General features: G+C 40.3%; 1 protein-coding gene across 8 annotated transcripts in view; it reads left to right on the top strand.

Moving 5' to 3' along the window:
* BLNK (B cell linker) overlaps positions 1-25,444 on the top strand; it is a 90,448-nt gene that overhangs the window by 30,178 nt on the left and 34,826 nt on the right. For 2 of the 8 annotated variants that reach the window (XM_014250361.2, XM_014250360.2), the window contains exon 1: positions 16,878-17,028. The exons of the other annotated variants lie outside the window; for them this stretch is intronic. In XM_014250361.2, coding sequence (XP_014105836.2) covers positions 16,982-17,028 — 47 coding nt within the window. In that variant the 5' untranslated portion in view covers positions 16,878-16,981. Of the gene's footprint in view, positions 1-16,877; positions 17,029-25,444 lie in introns of those variants that run through there. 8 annotated transcript variants of the gene reach the window in all.

Below are 25,444 nucleotides of genomic sequence, written 5' to 3'. Positions count from 1 at the left end.
TTAAGTAAACTTTTTTGCACTACACTTCTCATGAAGTCTCTTACTATATACTGTTGGGTTTACTATGTCAGTGTTGGCTTGACAGCCTAATGACAGCTCCATATGAACTGGTTCCCACCCACACTTAAAGCCACAGGTCTATCTACATTGTTTCTGAGCAGCTACTGGATATTAAGGTGAAATTACCAAGGTGCAGTCTCTACTAGTGTCTTGCCCTACCCCGGAAAGACAACAATGAAAGATTGTCTTCCCCACATGCTAAACAATATCATAAGAGAGGCTGCTTTAAAACACAGGACAGCAGAGTACTGAGTCACTAGTCCAAATCCTCTCTGGAGCTGCCAGGGCTGTGCAACAAACTGCTCTCTCAGGTTTACACATTTTCAGCAATCCCAACAGCATGTTGAAATCTCGAGCTTTGCTTAAAGCCTTTTCTCCTGCACAAGCCCCATTGTATTTTTCACTCCACACAGCAGACTCAGTTGATAAACTCTTACCCTGGAAGCCTGAGATCACCCAAAACACTGAACTAGTTCACTCTCAAGAATGCCAGTACAACTGCACTTCCCAGGTACCTCCCATGAGAGCAGTTTCAAACATCCCACTGATTAGAGTCACAGGCTCATTTAGTCAATGCTAACATTTATGTCAGGGAGAACACTATATAGAAGAACACCATGCTACATTCAGGAGCACTTTTTAAGAGAGTGTAGGTACCATAATCAACCTCATACCACAGATAGATGAGAATACTGGAACTTAAGGCCTTTCCAAACATGCTGTCTTGCAGGCAAATAAGATCAGTATTTACAAGTGTATTCAGCAAAACCCAGCATACAGGCTTTAACTCAATTACATACATCCAAAATTTGGAAGCATATCTCAAGAAAAAAATTGAATTACAGCTCCATCGCCTCAGTTTAGATATTCCAAGACTTACAGTATCAGATATTTAAGCAGAAGTTTTTTCATAATGCTTTCAGCTTACCTAAGTTTCATTTTCCTAGGGACCATGAAATTAAAAGGCTGCCTTTATAGCTAATGTGATTAAAAATTCATCCCAGACCAAACTCAGAATAAATTTTGCTCTCAGCTCAGGAGCTCCAGGGACTGCTTTACAAAATCAGAACTGAAATCTTTCATCACAAAATCAGTACTTTCTATCACATGCAAATTCAGAAGCCTGTTCTGGCTGTGACAGATTGCCAAATAAACGAGAAATCCTCACCTGCAAATCAGGTCTGAGGTGTCAAGTCTTGAGTTTACCATTTGTATATAGCAACACGCAGTTATGGAAGATCCTGGGTAATAAGTGAACTAAGTTGCAGAACACATAATTAAAAGTTCTGTTTAATTATGGTGTGGGCAGCATTTGATTTCCTTTGCTTGAAATAAACATCTATCAATTTTCACTTCTGTGAAATTTATTACTTTATTCCACCAGGATTTTATAGCATATGCAGAAAAATTAGCTATGCTTAAATCAAGTAAGTATTCTGTAATTAAGAGTGATTTCTAGGTTAGTTTCTAACATCTTTTTTATTTGATTTGATCATAATTTTAAGAAGTCCAAACTGAAATTTTCCATCCTTGCCTTCCAAGAATAGGCAATGTCTTTTCCTGAATCATATTAATAAATTCTCAGTTGTAAGGGCTGTTAATACAAGGAAAGTATGTTTCTCATGCTGATAATGCTCTACTTGAGATGTCTGAACTTGCATAGTTCAAACTGCAAGAACTAGAAATGTTACACATTAACACCTTTTTTGTTCTCTACTCACTTTTTTTCTTTTATTTTTTTATTAGGAAGGTAAACAACTTAATGTGGAAAATTCACTTTTCAGTTTTTACACAGACATCAGAACTTACATACACTTAACCAAAGACAATTCCTAACAAAAATATTAATAAAATTAATGAGATTTTGTGGTTTAAGCTACGACAGATTTCTATGACAACTAAGGCGTCTCCCTAAAAAAATAATAATGACAAAGAGCTTTTGCTGTCTCTTTACGCAAGATCCAGCAGTACAGAAATCTTGTCTTGTTCAGACCATCTGCATTTGGATTTTCCCCACTCCACAGAAAGCTTTGAGCTATAAAACAAAAGCAGTAGATGACTTCCAATGCCTGGTAAGCAAGATTTTCCCGTATCCTTGGGACATACTATAATGTTTTCTTATTACCCTATATCCTTTAAATACCAGTCCTGACTCAGGCTGAAAGTTTTATATCTAAATACATGGATTTGGTTCCTTGCTTTCTTTAGGTTTTGTTGTAGCTTAAATGCCACTAAAAAATCTCCACTTATTCCCAAAACTCCAAAAGGCCAGGGCTGGAAATTCAAAAAATACTTCTTTATACAGCAAGACTTCCCAATAAAAAATTATTCCTAAAAGAGACCAGAACGGGTTTCCAGTACATAACTCTAATGTCACAGAAACATTCTATAGGACATTATAAATATTCCAAAGGAAAAAGAAAGTATCTGAATTTTACTTCAAATCCCATTTTTATGCATTAGCTAGTAATTTTTAGCATATGAAGTCTATGAGAGAAGTCTTCCCAGTCATCAAATACTTAGAGGCATCCATTGCCTGAAAATTCGAATGAATTCTGGATATTCTCCTGTTCACAGGAGGATCTAGGAAATTTTTGTTCAGCAAAACAGTGCCATCCTGCCCTATTTTACAGCAGCAGTAAATATTACACTTCTGCAGCAGAAAGGAGGCAACAGACACTTGCACTGCAGCAGTGCCTCTTCCATCCTGCCATGAGCAGTGGAGACCTTTGCAATAACAGCAGTCACTCAGGGATAAGGACAGGCCACCTCACAACTAAGGAGCATAAGGATGTAGCTAGAAACCACATTTGGCAGAGATTATAGAGAGAAAACAGGTATCTGTATTCACTGGAGAATGTAAATCAGTCTTTGAAAAAGATTCTAGAAATAGTAGCAAAACAATTCTCTCAAAAGTTTAAAATATACAAAAATGCACAAAATATACAAGTCCCGACATGCAGATATTTGCTGGGGTCTTCCTGCTTTTCAAACAGCAGAGGAGGCAGTTCATTTGTGACTGTGCTACAGTACTGCAGGTGTGGTTAAAGTGGGAACTAACTTGCCAGGGTTTAATTCCTGTGGTTCTGTGTACTGTATTCCTGCCCCTGGGCTGAGCAGAAAAATTATATAACAAAAGGTTTTCTTTATGTGCATACCACTGTTAGACTGAATTATCACTATTGTAATTTTGAGGAAGGCCTCAGGGTTAAGATATATTGTCAGTATTGGAGGGATTTTTCCCATGTTTCTGAAAATTGCATCGGCGAAACTTGAATGAAATTAATTAATTTTGTCCCTTCTTATTGAAAATAATCCCATTCTCAAACATATTAAATACCAGTTGATATTATCTGGAGGTCACCAAAGAACTGATAAAGTATGAAGATGTCAGAGAAAATCACAAATTATCTTCCCAACACCCTTAATGCCATGATGGAAACCAGTTTCAAGCTGTCTGAATATCATTTTGTCCTCCTTTTCCCAGTTAGGAAAGCACAGAGGCACAGATGCTGCAGCTTCAGCTGGACTATGTACATAATGACTTATGTATATAATGACTTATGACTTAATGATGATATATCACATATAAATCAGTACAAGTCTAGAAGTGTCTCCAGAAACTCCAGAGTCTCCTCTTCTTCAGCCCCATGATTTTCCATTACATATTAACATTAATGTTCATTAATGTTCAGGACAGTTTATGAATTAGAAAATTATAAAATCAGTGAAACTTGCCCAATCACTTTTCATGCTACCCTACCACGTTCAGCCATCTATGGAATATCATGAGAGGGGGCAGGGGTAACAGTTATAAGTGCTTCTTTAATATTGAAACTATGCTCATTTTTAGGGACTTTCAGTAAGATAGATCAGTGATACTTTTTAATAACAGTTAGACAGATTAGAGATCTATCAACCCTCTTTGAAGAGCAAGAGTGGATCAGCCTGCTGGTCCAGGGGAGGGACTGTAACATTCAGCTTCATGTCACTAAGTTTTTGTGAAAGTAGAAATCTTTCCCTTTTTCAGTACTCTAGACCAGCCTAAATAGCAATGGAATATCAGCCACATAGCAATTCAGTTTGGGTACCAAAAATCAAAGAAATGAGTCATCTATTTGGGACATGTAAAAGAGCTGCTTAGGTTTCTACACAAAGCCAGAAGCAAAGACCAGAAATGAAAGCTGTTGTCCAAGTCACAAACCACTTCTTCACTAACATATTTCTGGACAGGATCCCTTTCCTCCACCCTGTCAGTTGATGTGCTTTCCTTTTCTCTATTACATGTCTGTACTCAGACCACAGAGAAGAGGTTGTAGTTTCAATTCACTGGTCTTTCTTCCCTTTTAGAGAATCATATCTGTTAGTCAGAAAGTGCTGCACCTGGGACTCAAAACCAAAGAAAATAACTTTTGGCTCATTCAAGCAATGAAGTGTGAAGGGCTATTAATTTATAATCTCATTTTAGCAGAATTCCACATGTACCCCAGCTCAAGTACACACTGGGCAGAAAACAGAACAGATGTCTGGACTCATTCTGCTCCAACGGCCCAAACTAGAGTCCTCTCAGTTTTTGGAAGAAATATATCACTTAATTTACAGTGTGTTATCAACATATATTTATGCTCTGTGTAGGAGGGACATTTCATTCTTCTTGCTTTAGACTAGCTTCTGTAAAAACAAGTGAAAACACAACCTTTTGCTTTTGTATAAGGGTGTGGAGAGCTTCATTCATTAGTTCATATGTTTATGCTGTGATGTCACCTGGTCTATTCACTATTTCTAAGATAGTGGAAGAAAGTATTAAACCAAATCATGTAAGCTTTATTCAGTTCAGAAATGAGACAAGAACAAGTTGAGATGATACTAAACAATGAAAACTGCAGTACTTAAAAATGAGATCATCAAGACAAGCAAAGTAGAGAAGTTACAAGATGAGCTGCAAGGAGAAGTTAAGGGACCATAGCAGGAGGGTCAGATGCAGCTGCAAGTCAGACAGTTGAGGCTGCAGCAACCAGACACTTGAAACAGCTTCAGAGGAGGCTGCTCAGTGCAGCTGGGCTGGAAAAGATGAAGTGCACTTGGTAAGAATGCCACAGCAGCCCCTTGTGCAACAGAATTCAAGACCTGAAACCCATAGAATTAACTTTGCCAAAAATACATATTTCAAAGATTTGCCCCCGCAAAAAATGTAGAAATTGTGTTCAGCATGCAAATAATTACCTTTTTACTAGCACCTTTCTTATAAAGTCCCTTTCCAAGAGCAAGCAATGGGAGGAATGTAGGATCACCTTAGTAACATCACAGACACTGACATGGCAGCACAGTGCATAGCTGCATGCAGATGTACTGACACTCATCACCATATGACTCAAGGTATCAGATAGCCTCTCTGGACAGATCACCTGTAACCACCTAAATACAGACAGTATCATAATATACATATTTATCAAATTATGAGTCACGAGCATCTTCATGCTGGCCTTCTCATTTTCAGTGCTTCAGAGCACCTGTATGCTTGCTGAGAGTGCAGTATAGGGACTGAGGAGATACCATCAAGCACAGGAGATGCTCAGATGCCAGAAGCAGGAACACTGCTCTAATGGATGGTGCACATGACCAGAAATGTCTTGTTTCAAGTTGTAGCTCTGCTACATCTTGCTCCAGAGACTGCTCAGCTGTCACCAGCTCCAGCACCATGCTCCCCCCAAATACAGTATAAACACACTTTGACTTTACAGTCTTGGTGTTTGTGATTCTTAGAAATAAAATTCAGGTATGTTCTGAATTCTTGAAGAGGAGAACTATTTTCAGGGCAGACTATGGCCAGTCTTTCGCCACAGTTAACAGCAGCTTTCCCGCAGGATGCTACAGTTCAGGACTACTCAGACCACATCTTGCAGGTTATTTTATCAAGCTCTTGGAGAACAGAGGGATTAAAGGAAATTCTCCATAGCAGGGAGGCAGGTCAGTCTCCCTGTCCAAATCTGTTTTGGTCTGGACTGAAACTACTGATGAAAATTAAAATGGAACTGTATTACCTAATCTGTCTTTAAAAATATCTTATTTTATTCTTCTACAAGCCATCCCTGATTTTTCAAACCCTGACAATCTCTTTCATTTCTAATAGTCAAGAATTCTGGGAAGAAAAACAAAAGAAGATTTTATGTATTTTACAGTTCTTACACTAGCTTTTCTGTTTTCTATTCTCCTCTACCTACTGCCATTGCACATTTTAGGTACTCTCAAATTATATCCTTGACAGAGCTTTAGGTCTCAGTTTCTTCTTCACAATTCTGGCACTGAGTTTGGCGGACACCTGCTACCACAGCTCTGTCATTTCTCCTATTTAGTTCCTCACTGCATAGTTTCATGACTTTTTATTATTTTACCAAGCTGTCAGAATACAGACTATAAGCTAAAAATATGTTACCATTTCAGTTAACATACCTTACCATGCATTTCGTAAGTGTAATCAATCCTTTCCTAAATCACTGATCTGGGTGATATAATTAATTACCTTTATCAGTATATTAGTTCCTCATTTCATTCCTCTGGCTCAGGAAATAACCTGAAGAAATACACGAGAATATTAGACATATGCATACTGTTGGTTTAATTAAGATACTACAGTTCAAGAACACAGAAGCAAAAGAACTCTTTGTATTGCTTGGAATGTCAACATGAATTACCAGCTATATTCCTTTTGTATTACTGGCACGAATATTGTTCACATATAGCCCACAAATAGATAGATTTTAAAACGCTCTGAAAAACAGTTCCAAAGTCAATTATTTCTTAATATTATTTTTTATTTTTAAAGAAACAGAAGTACGATTCACATGTATAGTCTTGGAGGTATTCTCTGTTGGATTGTCCCTTTCCAGGGATTTATTCAAAATTGCAGATAAACCAACAAATTTTGACAATTTCCACTTTTAACCGAAAGCAGTACTAATTATGTATCATATACCTCCAAGCATTGGTATTTATTGGGTCTTCCCTTAAAAACAAGAAAAGGCAGCTAAATAAGCACTGCAAGATAACAAATGTAGCTAATTTCTGATCACAGACCTTACTGATGATGTCTTTCTAGCAATACTTTTCTACCATCATGAAGATGACTATTGCTTCAGATCCTCTGCTATAATCACAATGAATAATGGGAATAAATCCATCAGGATTAAAGATGTAAATGCTCCCAAACCAGCCTAAGACAAGCCAACACATCCGTATCCATCTATACCTGTCGTGTACCTTGCCGAGTCCACAGGATGGAGCACCCGTTTCTGGGAAAGCACCACTTTCTGGGCAGCTTTGAAGTGTTGCTCATTCACAACCAATGCCCCAAGAACATTTTGAAACACAGCCCCACGGCATAGCTCCAGCACACACCCAGGCTTAGGCTTAGAACTCATACTACACCAAGCTCAAAACGTCCTTCCTCTATCACAGCATTTCCTTCTACTCTGACATCCTTGTGTATCAGCTTTCTCAAAGCAAAGCAGTTCTGGGTCAGCTCAAAGCTCAGTGTCAAGGAAGAGAAGAATGAGCGAATGGGTACGGGTGGGTGCCTCCATACACGTGTGTGAGCAGTACGTCACTGCTGGGCTGGAGCAGCACCCCACCGACCACCTGAAACAAATGAAATTACACAGTGCACTTCGACTCAGGTAGTATCAGTTCCACCAGGAATGAGAATAATAATAGAAATCTATAATTTCTTTAGAAGCCTCGTGATACTCTGAGTAGTTTTTTTCATAAAAGGAGCAATTCTCCTGTGAACAGAATGATGAAAGTTGACTGACCTCAAGGAAAGGTTAAGCTTGAAAGAAATCACAACACTCAAGGAAAAGATACCTTAAAAACCAGTAACTTCTCCCTGGAAGACTCTACTGTATCAGTATTGTCTTCCTATTTGCTAACTAATATGAACATTTTATAGCAAAAGCTATACCAATAACATACACCTTGTGAGTAGTTTCAAATTACAAACAGTGCATAGCAAACTAGTCTGCACCCATCAGTCTGTTTATAAACATAATCCTGACTCAATACCATGACCAAACAAACAGGACAGTTTCAAGTGTATGACATAACCTCAGACAGCTACAATACAGAAAAAGGCATTAAATATCTAAATCTATGCTGCAGATGTTGGTAAAATTCACTAATAACCAGAAATTTAAAATCTTGTACAGCTATCACCTTCAGTGAAGAGAAAGAAAGTCAGAAACTTTCTTCAATCACAAAATATTTTAGATGGCAATTTCCTCAATGCAGTGACCTTCTTGTTCTCTATTAGAACACTATATAAAAAATTTATAATTTTTTGTTGTTTTGTTAATAAATACAATGGAGTATAATGGATATTCAAATTTATGTTTATACTTTTCTTTACAGACTTCTGTCATTTTCTTTCTTCATTTCTGACTTTTGTATTTTCCATTTGTATTTTAAATCTGAAGGGAAGTTGTTCTAGAATCCAGTGTTTGACAGTAAATATAGACTTTTTCTCCCAATATCCTCAGAGAGTGGAAAGATGCAGGATCATACAACCACAAACTTATAAAGTAACTCTGTTAAATGATGTACTACAGCAATAAATGCTTCACATTAGGATCTATAAAAATAATAACCCTCTCTGATACAGTGCTGGACTCCAATTCATCTGCTACAATTTTGTGGTCTTAATGCAATTAAAGTTACCAACTTAGCAATAATCCACAAAATTTGCAACTGTAAACAACAGAAAAAATTCATGGCTGGAGTTAAAAGTCTAAACAATTTTTCTCCACAGAAGAGAGTATTCCATTAAAGAGTTTATCTAGGGTCATAAAATTTTCTCTTGCTATTATTTCAAATAGTAGTTTGATACTTATTAAGATAATATTTTCTTTCTTTAGAATGTCTCCTATCTCCCTGATCATTTTACTAGGAGTTTTTTGGGGTGTTGGAAGGTGGTATTTCAAATCCACTACATTTTTTGTGAGAAAGATTTTTGAAACTTTTTCTGTTCAGTAACATTTCTGCTTCCAGAATACAGTGCCAGCCAATCCCAGTTATCCAGGAAACATGATAGAGCAGTCTCAAGCAGATGGAAACACATGAAAACAGAAAAGACTACAGACAAAATTATTTTTCCTGTTCTTAAGCAGGAATAGGAAAATGCTCAGGCAGCATAATTCTGGTCAGTGAATTGCAGATTACCAAACTGTGTGAGAATACACCCACCAACCCTTTCCCTTTGGCTGTATGTATTACAGGCCAGGGTGGGAAAGAAGTAGTTTAAAAATTTAGGTTTTCAGCATTTTCCAGATACTGAAGGCATTATGGTACATGTAACAGCAGTATACAAAAATAACCTTATTTCAAGACATTTCTTTCACTTTGAAATTTTAAAAACTTGTGCAGCCTTTTGTGTGAGCAACTTCATCAGCAGGGACACAACCATATTTAGACCGTTCACCATCTGTGCCTATATGCTGACTGATGCTCATAAGCACCTACTGAAAGGAAGGACACAAACCACTGCTTCTCCCTCATCCCTCCCTGTCCTGAGTCTCATTCTCAATGCCAGGGCCCAATACCCCAAGCTGCTCCCCAGGGTGAAAAATCTCGGGGTTTTTTAAAAAAACAGGATTTACCTCAGGATAAATCCACATCCCAAACAGGAGGGTGGATGGGAAAGCAGACTTGTCCCATTTAATCCTACTGCAACAAGGGGTGAGGAGGGAGAGCAGGGAATACAAGCTCTGCAGAAAAGTCAGAAACAAGCATGGCTTGCCAGGCTGCAAAAAACCCTGTGTCCCTTCCGTGAACAGCCTCCCTTCCATGGTTAGGGTCAGAGGGAGATTAAGCTGGCCATTTAGGGGTATCTCCACTGCAGTCACTCATATCTGCTGGAAGGGGACCAGATTTACAGCACAAGCAGAGCTGTTCCTGAGAGTCACTGTGGGTATCAGCTGGCTCCAGCACAGGTCGCTGCCTGTGAGACAATCTGATCCCAAACGCTTTAACATTGAATAATTAGTGTGTCTGTAGGAGCAAATTTTTTCTTTCTATATGCACATGAAATGGATGACAGTAAAACAGAAAAGCAGAAGTGCAGCTTTTTGCACAGTCCCCAGAGAAAGAAAACACGTATTCTCAGCAGGTGCTAAAATGTGTTTGCTCAGAAGACTCTTCATAAAAATATCCTACTAAATGTACTTTTCCACATCTTTGCCTGCAGTGCATGCCTACATGTATGACCTGTTCCCTCCAGTGAGCCTAATGACAAACCTAAATCCTATTCAATAAAATTTAGAGTTACATTTTCAAATGCATCTCCTACTACTAGTACTGTAAGACCAGCTTTTAGTATGCCATTTGGTATCCAAAATGATAAAGGATTAAAGTTTTAAGACTTCTAAGGCAGTTGATAAGAGTCTTCCAAAATCAACACTGTGGCATTGAGCTATTTGACCCACAGTGAGAAGACCAAAGCTTCTGAAAATCAGTATCATGTAAAAATACTTGGGACAAAAATGTATCCTCATCTGCTAAGACACAACTACAGGCCACATGTAATTTTCCCTGTACAAGAAGCATTTCCTAGTTTAAAATGGCATATAAGCATCCTGGGAAAGGAAAAAAATCCATTGAAATAGATTAGTTGGAAAGAAAAAAAGATGTATCATATTAAATAAAAAGCAGAACTGCTTCACCTGTTTGTAGCAATCTTTAAGTAGCAAATATAGAGAATATCATGAGAAGTCATGTTCCATAAACTCATGCTTTCCAAATACCAGCTATGGGACGCTGAATAGTAAGTTACGTAGGCAGTGTGTCGACCAAAATAGAAATTGAGGGGGCAAAAAACTATGTCTAAATTGACATAGTTTTAAACAATAGAGTTTGAGTGCATTTCTGGCCTGGTATAAAGTACCACAAATTTGCATTCAGATCCATATGATCAAGCACATTAACCTCACAGCAGCATGTGACTGTCTACTGCTAATTTTCTGTTTCCCCCCCACTCTTCACCACCACAGCCCATTGCTGGCACATCTTCCTACAGATATGCTGAAAGCAGAAGAAATCAAATACATTCAAAATATTGTCAAACAGCACATTCTGTTAGGAAAAAAAATTCAGCTTGCAACATATGGCTACATATTCCAGTTCAGATTCACATGGTTTGTACTTGGGCTGTCTATCGATGCAGATGTAGATGGTACCACTTTGGGCTATTTTCACTCCACAGCCGTGAAAAAGAGAACTGTGGCAATCATTTCCTAATTTTCATGTGAACGCAGACTGATCAAGCCAAATTCCTGTTCCTGACAGGTTATATTTACATTCACATTACAGTGCTTCTATGGCTGGAGTTCTCTCTTTAGTGCCAATCCAGTAGCTCAGAGCTCAAGCAGTAGATGCATCTTTTAAATAGTCCTTCATGTTTGAATACATACTGTCTTTGAAGCAATTATCAATCTGAGATTAAAGACAGCCTGTAGATACAGGCAGGGAGAAGTACTTCTGAGCTAGGTGAAACACTATGGCCTCAAGACAGTAAAAGCAGACAGATATTTTGAAGTGAATTATCAATCATTTCATGTATTGCTCAGGAGAGCTTATAGTGCTGCTCTATTGCCAGGATTTCCTAAAGGAAAAGCCAAGTAAAAGCTCACAAAGCTGTCTTTTAAAGAGCAAATTGTGTGATATCCTGTGATTCTCCACATTCCCCATAAGTAGGGAAGTCAAAATCAAAGAACACACTTGGCAAGGGAAGGTTGTACATTAAATTCTCTCCATTAATTCTTTCCTATAAAGAACAGTAGCATCCTTCACTCCTGAGTACTTCTAAGAAAAAAAATTGGCCCAATCACCTCTAATAATGTTGGAGAGAAAACTTTGTTAATAGAGAAGGGGTTAAGAAATGGGTTTCCTAACATGACTGAGAGAAAAAGTCTGATATGGTCATGTCATGAATAAAAATGAAACCTGGTAATCAAGCTGATTGCTTACTTCAAATCACATTTCTTGGCAGTTTTATATACATTGAAGGCATTAGACTGAATCTATGAGCACTAACGTAGTCTGTAGCTTCCTCTTGAACAGTCATGCATAGGTTGAGATCCTTTGATGCAGCACGGTCTCATTGAAACATCAAAGATAAACATTAAAGAGATTTTCTGTAAATCATTTTAATCTACTTGAAGTTCTTTTTATTCAGCTTCTCATTGCTAAATGTTTATGCTATATGATAGAGTTTAAAATTGTCTTTTAATTTTGACTGTGTGAAACCCTAGAGGTTCAGAAATGGCATCTGAGAGCCAAGGCTGTATCTGTATCCCAGCTTGGATTTTTCACACTCTTTCCTGCAGCTTGATTGCCCATTTCTCCTGCATGCCAGAGCTCCTGCCTAGGGAAGAAACACGTTCCTAGGGTTTCTTGCCATGCAGAGGAGGCTAAGGGTAGATGCTGCTGCACCACTGAGCCTCACCCCACCTGCAGTCATGATGTGGCTTCAGGCATCAACCCAGATCAGGAACTCAAACAGGCCCCTGGGTTCCCTAGACTAATTAGTTCCCTAGACCAATACGTCACACAGTCATAGTCTGTAACTTGCATTAAGACAATGGCAAATATGGTCTCCATAAAAAGCTGTTAACATCAAAAGTTATGAATCTTAAAGAAAGACATGCATAGCTGATATATTATATTTAAATTTAGTAGCTTCAGCAGGAACCCCTGACAAACCAAAAATCATCATACAAACCATGCACTAGAAGGTATTAAACTAGAGACCATTAATTTCAGTGGAAATAAGAAAAGGTAGTTATCAAAGGAGTCAGAGAAAAACCTTCAGGCAAGAAAATATATCTGTCTTGTCATTGATAGCAGCCAAGCCCTGGATTTTTGTTTAATTATTTCTCTACAATTAGCTCTGTATGAGGATGCTTGTTCTGATCTAGGGACATCACTTAACAAGAACTAAAATGCTTTAGACAAGTCATCTGATCCTTTGTTTCTACACTACAGGAGTTTTTTTAACAACTCAGAAATTCAAATTCAAATCAAAAATTATCCTAACTATAGGATATACAGAACTGGAGCCCTGAAACAGGACATACCTGGCAATTCACAGCAAATTTTGACCAAATGAAGGTAGGATGCTCTCAGTCTTTGTGACCAAGTTTGTTTCAGCAAGTCTGGTTTTGACCATGCCTCAGTGGCCTCACAGCTCTGAAACAGAAACAAGAACATGCCCCCAGAATGAGGCAGCATGTGGAAGGGAAAAGCTGGTGGGAAATAAACAGCAGAAAATAGCAGAGGGGATAAAAAGCAGGTACTGTTTCTGAACTTCTTTATCAAGATTCTTTATCAAATGATGAGGAAGTTGCTTTTAAAAATCTATTTATGAGCTTAAATGAAGAATTACGCAGTCAGATTGGGAGAGGATGAGAGAGGCCAACCCAGACTGAGCCACAGCACTTGCAGGGAAGAAAAAATTATGTTGCAACAGACAGTGGTATTTAGAAAATCTATTCAAGCATGTAGAAGGCCTTTTTCAAAATTAGAATGGCATTTGAGCATCAAAAATTTAAAATATAAATGCATGTATATTCTGTAAGCCATCCTGCCAAGGGACTTTACTGGCAAATCCTACATACCTGAGTTAGGTAATAGTGCCAGGAATTCATTCTCTATCCTTTGCAGCCATATAAAGGAAAATAAAGTTAGTGCCTATCTACATAATAACAGAAGTGGCAGTCTGTGTGGATGCAGGTTCTTAAAACATTAGATAAGAAAATACAATCTAGGTCAAAGGCTTCAATGATGATGTTCCAGAGAACCAGTATTGTGGGAACACCTCTGCAAAATGCCTCATCCAAGATTTCAAGATACATTCTTTTGGGACCCCATTATGCCCCACACCCCAGGGCTCTGTCCCTCAGCTGGCCCAGGCTTCCAGGCCATGTCTCCAATCCCCACTGGTCCCAGATGTGCCAGGGAGCAGAGAGGTGACACAGGCATCTCTCAAAACAAATCCCCATCTACCTAAAACAGCCCTTGTGGCTGGGGAGGAGAGTTTCTTGTTAACCATCACTATGTCCAAGATGCCACCCACAAGGTAAAAAAATCCCAGTTCCTCTTTGGCCTTATCCAAGTGAGGATATTATGTAAAAGAGGGAGAGTTGCTGGGGTTACAGCTACAGAAATAGCATGACATTATGTTTGCCTCAAACCTACCACCGCCTCCAGGCTCCCCCAGAGCTCCTGAAGAGGAAGGCAGGGTGTTTCCTGCAGTGCGGGTCAGTCAGGCCCTGCTCCCATCTCCAGCCTGGACCCCCAGAGACACCATTTTGGGTGATAAGTAAGGCTGGAGGGACGGAGAAACTCCTGCTCCTTGTCCTGTCCCTGGTGCAGGTCTGCATGGCCACCCTGCCAGCTGGACAGTGGTGTGTCCCTGTCCAAATGGGCTGTACAAGTCCACTTGAGCACAGACAGGGTCAGTCCAACATGGGCCAGGATTTCAGACTCTGTAAACACCTGCTGGGCAAAAAGAAGATGCCTAAGGCCGTTTGGAGGGGCTTGGCCATGCCCTTCCTTATTTAAGGTTTTTCTCTAGCGGTTTTCCTGCGTTGTTGCACCCAAACCAGCCTTCTCAGCACTGGGGCAGATGGCCAGGTAGGCTGACTTGGAGGCAGACCAGAAAGAGCTAAGCAGGTGCCACAAAATCTCATTAACAAGTCTTGTGTAATGAAGACTTTTTTAGGAGTAACTTCTTGGCAGCAGTACCAGCCTAAGAAGTCACACACCCTATTCCACTCACCCTGTGCTGCACCCTCACAAACATCTGTGCACCAAATCAAACCAAAGAACTGATCTAGTTAAAAAATCCTATTTTTGTGACTTCTTGTTTGTGGACTCCTTCCCAAGCTACACAAACACAGGGGCCAGCAGATGACCGGGATGAGAAATCCTGCGTGAGTCAAACTGTCACCAAGCCCAGAGCGCACGGGACTTGGGGACTGCCCCAAGCATGACACATCAGCAGCCACTCCTGCCCGGGACCAGGGAGGTGACAGCACTGCAAGGACAGGCAAGAAAACGTGCACTACACACTGCAGAGTTTTAAATCCGTAGCTTTGGTTCCGTCAGGAAGAAACAAGGTGAAATCAGCACAGTATTGCAGAAGGCAGATCCCAAAGATCCCAAAGGAAAACAGCCCAGGATTTCTGCAACAGCCAGGCAAGAGGCAGTTGTTGTGTAAGGGAAACCACTGCAGGAGCCTCCTGAGCAAATCTCTTATTCTGGTATGTGTTCAGATAAGTGGGAAGATTATATAAGCAAAAGTGAAAGTGACACAGCGATTTATTCATATCTACTTCTTCAGATTATCAGTGTAAATTTTAACTAATTCAAAATTAATTTAATTTTCAAAATAACTTTTTTTTTTTAGGGAGTAAGATTGCAAAGTTGACCAGTCCACAACAAATACAATGCAATGTGGAATTCCAGTTTTGTGTATTACATGACATTCAACATTATACCTTAAAGCCCACAAACTTTATAAGATATCCCAAAAAATCAGTTTGTACACTATCAGCCCAGCCTAGAAAATACAGTATACAAACATCAAGCGATTCCTATGCTGAAATCTCAGAGGCAAAAAACACCAGCCTGCCAAGATCACAATGATACTGCTATCAAAGACAAAAATCTCGTGGCAGGCTATTTCCCCAGAGTCACCTGCACTAACCAGGAAAGACTGTTTTGCTCCTTCAGTTTCACAAGAAAAAACTTTAGTCAGTACAATCTGGGGAGAAGAATTCCAAGTGAAAACCAAGCGAAGTGGCAATGAGAATCTCACCAAGAAGCACCTTTGTGTGTCTCCAAAACATATTGTACTTATCAAAATGTACTAATTAACATGATGCAGATATACACTTTTCAAAAAAAATAACTACTAGGTCTCTTCCCTAGAACAGCTTTAGGTTATAAGGTTTAGCTTTAGGTTATAAGCTGCAGAGAGGCCAAAGGTACAAAAGGGGAGCAACAAGACCCATCCTCCAAAGGTGCAGAATTCAAACAAATCAGCCCTTTTAGGATAAAGGCTGGATGTGAACAACTGCCTACATTGCCCCTCAGAAGCAACTGGCTGCCTCCAAAGTTCATCTTTATAGAGGAAAATATGGTTGAGCTCAAGACTGAGCAACAAGTCCCAGGCTCAGAGATATCACAGCCATAAAAGACAGTCAGCTGTCTGCCTCTTGAGTGGCAACAGCTTTGCTGCGTCTCTGGAAGGATCAGGGATTTCTCCTGCCTTAGTTTAAAAATAGGGTAAGAAACTTTTTTCTCTCTACAGTTACATGCAAAAGAATGGGGACACGATGATGGTTTTCTCTCGCCATTACTGGGGAACCTCGGAAAAGTTCCCACGCAGCATGTTCCCAACTGGCACAAATTCACCAGGAGTGTAGAGGAGTGGGGAGGAGAAGGGGAACCAGGCGCCTGCCTCTCTCCCCGCAGCCGGCCAGGTCACCTGGGCTGGGCAGGGTCACCGGCCCGGCCCGCTGGGCCCGTCCCCATCCGCCCGCCGAGCCGCCCGCGCCGCTGCCCCGCAGCCCCGAGCCAGCGCGTCCCGGCGGCTGCGGCGGGAGGGGCGGATCAGCGCGGCCCCGAGCCCAAAGGCTCCTCCTCGGCTCCCGGCTCCGCAGCCACCTGTGCGCGCCCCGGGCGGGGCGGGGCCGGGCCGAGCCCCGGGTCCCTCCTCTGCCGGTGCCGGCGGACGGGACGGGGACGGGCTCCGGTAGCGCCGCGCGGCCGCGGCGGGACCCGGCTGAGGGAGAGCCCGGCCGGGGGAGCGGCGGCGCCGGCAGGTGCCGGGCCGAGGGCGGCGCGTCCCGGCGGGGCAGCGCTCACGGGCATGGACAAGCTCAACAAGCTGACGGTGCCGGCCGGGGAGAAGTTCAGGTAGGGGCTGGTCCGCTCCCGGTCTCCTCCGGGAACGGGGCTGTTGCGTGGACACACGGTGGGACGGGCCGCTGCCCGCAGCCCAGAGCCGGGCGGTTGGGAGGCGCCGAGGCACGAGGAAGTTGGCAGAAGCCTTAGAGTAAAACGGAGTTTAGCCAAGGAGCTGCGGGGAAGTGCGGGAGGTAAACACAGGTCTGGAGTGGATAACACAGATTTTCAAAGCAAAATGTTTGTCGGCTTCACCTGCAGGGCGAAGAGGAATATTTTCAAAGTGTTTTCAAAGCTGTATGGAAATAGTGCGTGACTCATTGTGATGTATGAGTCTTATGCAAATCAGAAAAAATTAATTGCTTAATGCTTTAATGTCCTGTGAAGATGGTTTTTGCAGTTAAGCTCTGTAATATTTCCTAATCTTCGAAAGAACTGGTGGAATAGAGGAAACTGGAAAACAGGAAATGTTCCTTAGTGAAGGAGAGCAATGTTAAATACAGGGTTTGAGAGGAAAAAAGCAGAAGCTGGCCATTACTGAAGTATTTTTAGTGTGTCGCGATTCATGTGCTGGTACAGTTGGCACCTCGAGGCTCTTTCATCATGACTGTATTTCTGAGTAGTTAAAAGAAGTTCTGTTTCAGATTAAAGCAATGTGGAATTCTTTTCCTCCTCTAAAAAAATAAGAATGAAATACTGAAAAATATTTTTTCCTAAAATAAGTCATACTTAAGCACTCAATACTAACTTAAAAACCCTTCTCAAGTCTCTCTCCCTCTCCCCAGAGACCTTCAAGTGAACTGGAATAATCCCTTGTAAAGCTAATTTTGATGGAATGCAGTTTATTGATACCTACTTTTTCCATACTGTTGAAATATTGCTGTGGGGGGTGTGTACTTACAGATCTGCAGTGACACAGGCTCCTCAGCTAGGCATACCTAATGAAAGCCAAGCAGGCTGCATCCTAAGCCCAGGCAAGAAGTCTGTGGAAGGCTCAATGGACAGGGGGAAGAACACAGGGAATTTCCTAATTTTCTGCAATTTACCGCCTTAAGTAGTCTAAACTGGTTTAAATGGTGTCAGAGCTCAGTGTTGGTCTAAACTAGCTATCTTTAAATAAATAACAAGTTGAGGAACAAGATGGAAAGCTTGATTCCAAACAATTAAAGCAAGATTACCTTCAAGTATCTAAAGTGAGTCTACATGTGAGGGTTATAACTGCCCACAACTTTTTAGTGAACTGAATCAAAAGCCCTAAACCCGAAAGGCAGCACCACACCTCTGCTGCATCTTCACATAGATGACAATTTCCATCTTGTCTGAAGTTTTAATATTGTTGTAAAACTCGGAAGAGAAAGAAGTAGCTCTACTTTCCCATATTAACCTGAAGTATTACAAGTTACTTTTTTTCTCCTCCTCATGGCAAATTCAGCTTATTTGTGCAGGGAATGTAGGAGCACTTGTTTCTCAAGCATGTGAGTGTTCTCGCCACACACAGTGGACACACATGCTTCAACTTGAGCACGTCAAAGTATTCCTTAGAAACCTGGACATGTGGCTACAAAATCTTACTATGGTATCATAATTTTAAAACCTGAAGGCAGAGCTTTCCATGAGTAGATATTCATAGGATAAATTTAAGAGATGTGCAAATACAGGAAGAGATCAGTGTAACATGGCAACAGCCTTTTCCCCCTTTGAAACACCTGGATACCCCCTCATGCTCTGTGACCTGCTGACAGTGCAGTTGACTTCCATAATACCACATCTGTCTGCATGGAACACTCATAGGTGGTTCAGAGTTTGTACTGAATGTTTCATGATCTAAACGGTTATGTCAAAAACATACTTTTCTTCATACGCTAAGATGCAATGCCAAGAAATGTTCCTGCCAAACATAGTTTCAATTTATGTGATTATAGTTTGCATTTTTAAAGATAGCTTTCTTAAAATTTCTGCTTTGTAGCAGCAAAAGTTTAAAAAGCACTGCTGTTGAGTCAGTGTCTGAGAGAGGATCTTTTGATTTTCTTTTAAGTGTAGACCTGGAAAACTAGATATTATGTGGTTTTGCTAAGCTTAACTATTCTCCATGGGTATAGTTGAGCCTACCAGACTTAGCTTTTTGTTGCATTAGCAAATCTTACGTCAGATCTGAATTCTTACCGTGTTCCATTTGTTGAGCTTGTTGCAACAATAAGAACTATAAGTGTTCTTATATGCCTGTCTGCGTAACATGTTGTGGTATGTACATTGTTTGCAGTTAAGCCACACAACTAACTTCAGTAATAGTTGAACAGGAATTCTGGAACTTCATGGAATTACAGTATTAATTTCTATATAATGTTTCTTAGAAGGCATGCACAATATTATACAAATATTCCCTTAGAGTACATTATGTGTTCTAACTGCTTCCTTATGGTCAGGAAAAATAAATTCAAGGGCTTGGTTATTTATTGTGAAAGAAACTAATCTGTGGCATACAAGTGTTTTGGTACTTTGAATTGTTTCCCAAAGAGTGAGGTGAATACATGAGCAATAGCCTTGCTGCCGTGGCAAGCTCTAGTGTGCCTGGATTTCAGACTGAACTTCAGGGAAAAAAATTATGCTGCAAACATACAGAAATAGATGCACTCATGATCAGGGACAGTAGGCAGCATGGGTAATGGGAAGTTAGCAGCTCAAAAGAAAAGCCTGCACTAACCTTGCAGACTCCTTTGTGGTTTAACTTCCCTAGACTGTAAGTCTATGATTCCTGGTTTTTAAATAATTTCTAGCTACTATATGTGACTGTGTCACGGCGTCTCTTCAGACGTGCTGAATTTTTTTATTATGACCACAGACCTTAATGATGACCCTCTGCCCATAGCTGGCTTTGCTGTGTAGCATAAAGTCATTTTGAAGGCATCATCACCGCTGCGGTGATGGGCAAACCACGGCACAAACCGAAGTGTGCCACATGCTTTCACTTGCCTAAGGTCATGCAGCCAGCAAGTTCCAGATTGCAAACAGCCTTTTCCAAGGGCACAGTTTCATGTTAATTTCATATGACTTCATTAATTTCCAGCAGTCCGTCTCTGCCCCCAGCAAAAACAAAGGCTTAAAATCCCTATCTCCAAGCATAATGCCTATTTAAGAGGGAGTGGAATTGAACTGGCAATTCACTTTTCTCAGGTTGAGCAAGTGTGTCTGGGGTTTATTGCAGGATTTTGTATTAATCCCCCTTGTTAAACAGAAGGGTTTAAGCCCTAATTATGTGAAAATCAAGAGGGGCTTCCTTAAGGCCTGAGTGTCTGTAGTCTGTCAGACTTGGAGGTGTTTATGGTCTTCACAAATTTTCTAATGGTAGCGTGGCTATAACTGCTAGGCCTTTTTCTTTAACAGAGGCACATTCTGACAATGTGTCTTCTTGAAAGCATGTAGTAGAAAATTAATTCATTTGAGATTTAAATGATATTTAGCTGTAAACTGATACCTCCTTATAGGGTGCTTTACCGTAGGGAGCATTGGGGAATATCTGAATATTAGTTTTGTGCTGTAAGAAAATACTTTATTATAGCAGTTCTATTAATTCCTCTTAGTGGTAGCAAACAGAAACTTTATCTGTTTTTTCAAGACAAATTTTAACTTAGTGTATTGCCTCAATGAACTTGAACAGGACAAAAGAACAAAAAAGAAGCTCAAGCAAGAAATAAACTGGAGTCTCAAAGTAACATAGAGAATGTTCCCAGTGACAGAATTAGGCGTCAAGGCCCACATCCAACTTCAACATCTCAACCTCTTATTAGTTACACAGAGTCCAGAGGAAAGGCTATGCAAATGATAAAACACCTCCAAGTCTGACAGACTAGAGATATTCTGGCCTTAAGGAAACCCCTCTTGATTTTTATAGAATTAGGACTTAAACCCTTCTATTTAACAAGGGAACTAATACAAAAACCATTCAGTGGTTTGTGTTGAAAGGGACCACCCTGTTTCCATCCCTCTGTCATGGGCAGAGAAACCTTCTACTAGATCAGGTTACTCAAAGCCCAATCCAGTGTGGCCTTGAACACTTCCAGGGATGGGACGGCCACAAGTTCTCAAGCCAGCCTGTTCCACTGCCTCAACACCTTCACAGTAAAGAATTTCTTCCTAATATCTAAACTGCTCTCAGTTAGATGATTCCATTCCCCCTTGTCCTGTTACTACATACTCCTTTAAGCAGCTCCTCTCCAGCTTTCTTGTAGACCCCCTTCAGTTACTAAAAGGCTGCAGTAAGATCACCCCAGAGCTTTACCTTTTCCAGGCTGAACAATCCCAGTTCTCTCAGCCTCACTTCTGCTCTTCTGCCTGCTCTGGTGTTCTCTTTCTAGCAAAAGTCTGATCTGCCCTGAGGATGTAACAGCTGTGAAGGTCTGCTCTTCACCATCTATTGCCACCCACAGCCACCTCCTGTCTCAGCTTCCAGTGTCTCCTGACAAATTTGCACTGCACAGTATCACTCCATGGTGACAGCAGCTTTTGTGGTACACCCATGTTTTAGCCCACCAAAATGTAGACTGAACAAAAGGTCACATGAAATCACAGTTCAGTGATTTGCAGTCTTCAAAGTTGAGTTTCACAGGTACAGGGAAAGGAGATCACCGGCTACATTTGCCGTGCTGAAGAGCACAAACAAAAGCTTTTTCTGTGGATTGTTTGGTCCTGTTTGCCATACAAAGCACAGGATTCTGATTAAAAGATAAAGTTTTATAATCTCTATTTCCTCTGGTTTTCTGGTTTTTTAATTTAACTATTAAATAAAGCTGAATTTAACTGTTCAGCTTAAATAGTTCATAAATCTCTCATCTCTGAACTTCGTAACGAAGTGAGATAGGAAATGCAAACTTCCCCAGATACCACTGCAAAAATCCATTCTTTCACTCAGTGTGTCTTCTCTAGTAAAATCCTCTTGTTTCTCCCTCTGACCTTGCTTCAGCACAGCACAGCCTCCATCCCATCTATATTTGTCCTTCTTTATTCCCTTCTCTTTGTGCAACCCATTTCATTCTACCAATCCATTTAAAGCTTCTTTTCTTCTTTCGAGCTATGTCATCCTACCTGCACCAATCCCCCGGCTAAAAAACCCACCAGCCAACCAAAACAACCAAACCTGAAACGTGCTAATTTGGACAAGACAAAAACAAAACAAAACAAAAACAAACAAACAAAAAAAAACTCCACCCACAAACTGAAGAGAGGAAAAAAAACCAAACTGAACCACTACACAGGATTTATTCTCACACAGAATTTCCTGCCTATATTGCTGTTTATAGAAAAGTATGTTTAAGTGTGACTGTGATCTATGTGTGTTTTAAACAAAAATACAGCAATGGAGACAAAATGATGCAGTAAATATTGAAACTATCAAGACATGCCCTGCTTTAATCTCTGCAGGTAGACAGCAGTATAAGAGTGTAATCTGTTCACAAGATCAGCTATGCTCATATAGTTCCTATAGCTTCATTCTACTTATGCTGGCAAAATTATTAAGTAATTGGCACTGCTTCGTATGCACAGTGTTCCAAATAAAACAAGGCCTTGTAGTGACACTGTAGTTCTGCCAAAATAGCTGTCCAGAGTAGCAGCATTTGTCAACCATAGCAATCACAAATGACATGGTCCTTGGCCTGCAGCTGTCAGTTATTCAGCAGAAGCAAGTAATTTAGATTTGATCTAATGACATAGGGTTTGGGGATTTTTTTTTAGTAAAATAATAAATTATCAAGAGCCAAGCAAATAAACCAAGAAATTAATTTTCATGGCCATGGGGAAAAACCAACATTCCAGCAAACATGGTAAAACGTAAAAAATTTTTTACCTTTAGTTTATAAATGTACGCCATACAGCTGTGTAGAGCGCTAGATACTAAATCATAATATGATATTGCAGGTACCCAGTGATATGTTGATTCCAGAACAAAACAGTTTTGTGTTTCACAGAATCATTCCAAACCTACATACTGTGCAGGACATTAAAATGTGATAGATGCTTTGCTTTTGGAAGGCAAATATGACAATCATAAATCGTTGCAAAAAAGCCCCACTGGAAAACCATATTAGTTTATATGCTCAGAAGACAGGAGAATTGAAAAATTTGTGAAAAACAGTGGCTAAAAGGGACAGTATTTTCCCATTTGGCTTTAGGGCATCATCTTAGATTTTTGGTAAGCTCTAAGGGGATGTGATGTAAATATGTTTGGGTTGTGCCAGCTGTAATAAATCAGTGAGTTGTAACAGAAACTTGAAAATTCTGTTAGCATCTTTATCCTAATCAGTATATACACTTTGAGCAACTTTATTTTCCAGAAATAAGCAAAGCCAGATGTGCAATGCTACAAGTTTATGACCTCAACATAAATTACTGCACAGTAAATACTTTAGAAAGAAATTGAAATAATTAATCCCGAGGCAATAACATGAGAAACATGAGTATATGTTTTTCAAGCTTAATTCAAGGGGAAACCAGGTGAAGGATGCTATTAATACAAGAGTGTATATATGTGGCTGAATGTTTCCTTCCTATCTTAAAATATGGATGCTGTAGGCATCTCTGCAAGAAGCACAGAGGCAACAAAGTGCTGCTGAAGCTGCAGCTACATGGCCAGTTGAATTTGGTCTAAGTCTGAGCTGCCACCAAAAGAGCAGGTCCCTTTCTTCCACCGTCCCAATTGCCCTGCTCACCCTGCCCTCCTCTCACTGGCATTAGGGTTCCAATGACCACATGACAGAGCTGGATCTGATCCTGCTAATATCTAAATCGGCAAAAGAAAAAAGAAGTTAGTTTCCCAGCTGAAAGTCCCATGATCCATCATAGCTGGGGAAGCACCGAGGGCAGAGAAGAGCGGAATTTCCCCTTTCAGTGGCAGCCCATGTGGGCTCCATTAAAGTGACATAGGGATCAGCTAGGGACTTTCTCCATAGTTTCAACAAAATTTGATTTGCTTCAGAAGAAAATAAACAAAACTGATCTATGAGTACCCTCCACTAGACCCCTGTCAATGCCACCCTACATCTGTGATGAGTATAGTGCTTATGGTGCTTGAGCAAGAACACTTTCAGCCCAAGAACAGCGGTGTTTGTCAGTGGTAATATTCTGGGTCCCTACCAGATCCTCTCTTTATTAATTTCCTTACAATGCCTTTCTGCTTCCTCTTCTTATTGAAATATAAAAACCACTTAATTCTTTTAAATTTCTGTCCTTGTTCTCCTTCAGTGGAGAGAGGCTGTACCCAGGCTGTAGGGTGCTAATCCTTCAGAGGGGTACAGCACTCTCTAGTTTTGACTGGATCTGTATTTTAGAGTAGCCTAATGTGTCAAGCTTTCTCCTGCTGCTTGAAAACCTTCCAGAAAAGTGGAGTAAGTCTTGTGAATGTGGCTTCTGGGGGGGGGGAGGGGGGTGTTATTTTATAATGCACTAACTTATATTAACTTATATGCACCAGAGAGCTGGTGCAAAAAAGAGATCAGTAAACCAAAAAAAAGGCTGAAAACAGAGCAGGTCAGTTACAGAACAGAAAGCATGCTTTACCTTTTAATGTCAAGAAGTGACATGTAATATCCACTTACATATCATAATACCTAATTATTTTCTGTATTCCTTACAGTGTCACTGTTTTTCAGTTGGGATAAAGGGGAGAGCAATCTGCATAAGAGGGAAGAGGTGTCCAAACCTTGGAGGTTTTGTTTGTTTATTTCCAGGCAAATTCAAATGCTTAGCACTGGAAACCTAGAATAGGTTCTTTCAATATGCAGACCTCCCAATGAACCCAAATTACTTACACTGTTTACTTTTACATTAGGCATGATTTCTGTCGAGGATGTATTATCCCTTTACATGCTACATTTTTTATTTACTCAGTGGATATTAGTACTTACCAGTACAAGGAGGACTGACAGCTTTTTTGTAAAGATTACATAGAAGACAAATGAAGATGAAAAATATAATCAATATTTAGCCTTTCTTTGCTTCTGTGTATACCATGTAAACACACACCTGCTCTAACTATGGGGTTTGCCTTTAGGCAAAATAGTGGATGATTCAAAAGTGAGCAGAATAGGATGTTTCTGAGACTTGAAAAAAATCAACACTCTTGTCAAAATTAATATAAACTACTGTCATTTCCCCTTGTGCATCTCCCAAACACGGGTGAAAACAATTCCTTGTTCTTTCTTCCTCTCAGATAGGGAGCTTTGACTTCTCCTGATAAGCAAAACTCTTTGAACTTTTCTTCAGAGCTTTGGGATAGCTTTACAGATAAAGATCAAAGGCTCAGTGCCTTGAATGGATGGTTTGGTGCCACAGGTTACCATCTCCAGCTCCAAACTTCCTCTTCTCCCACCAAGAAAGCCATTGCAGGGGGTGAATAAAACTCCAGAGTGGATGAGGCGCTTTAAGACGCTACCTTGGA

This window comes from Pseudopodoces humilis, chromosome 9 (assembly GCF_049639895.1).
Source record: "Pseudopodoces humilis isolate 2021_Gansu_Grassland_sample_001 chromosome 9, ASM4963989v1, whole genome shotgun sequence".
Lineage (NCBI taxonomy): Eukaryota > Metazoa > Chordata > Aves > Passeriformes > Paridae > Pseudopodoces > Pseudopodoces humilis.
Note: the sequence above shows the minus strand (reverse complement) of the source record. Positions and strands in the feature narration are given on the sequence as shown.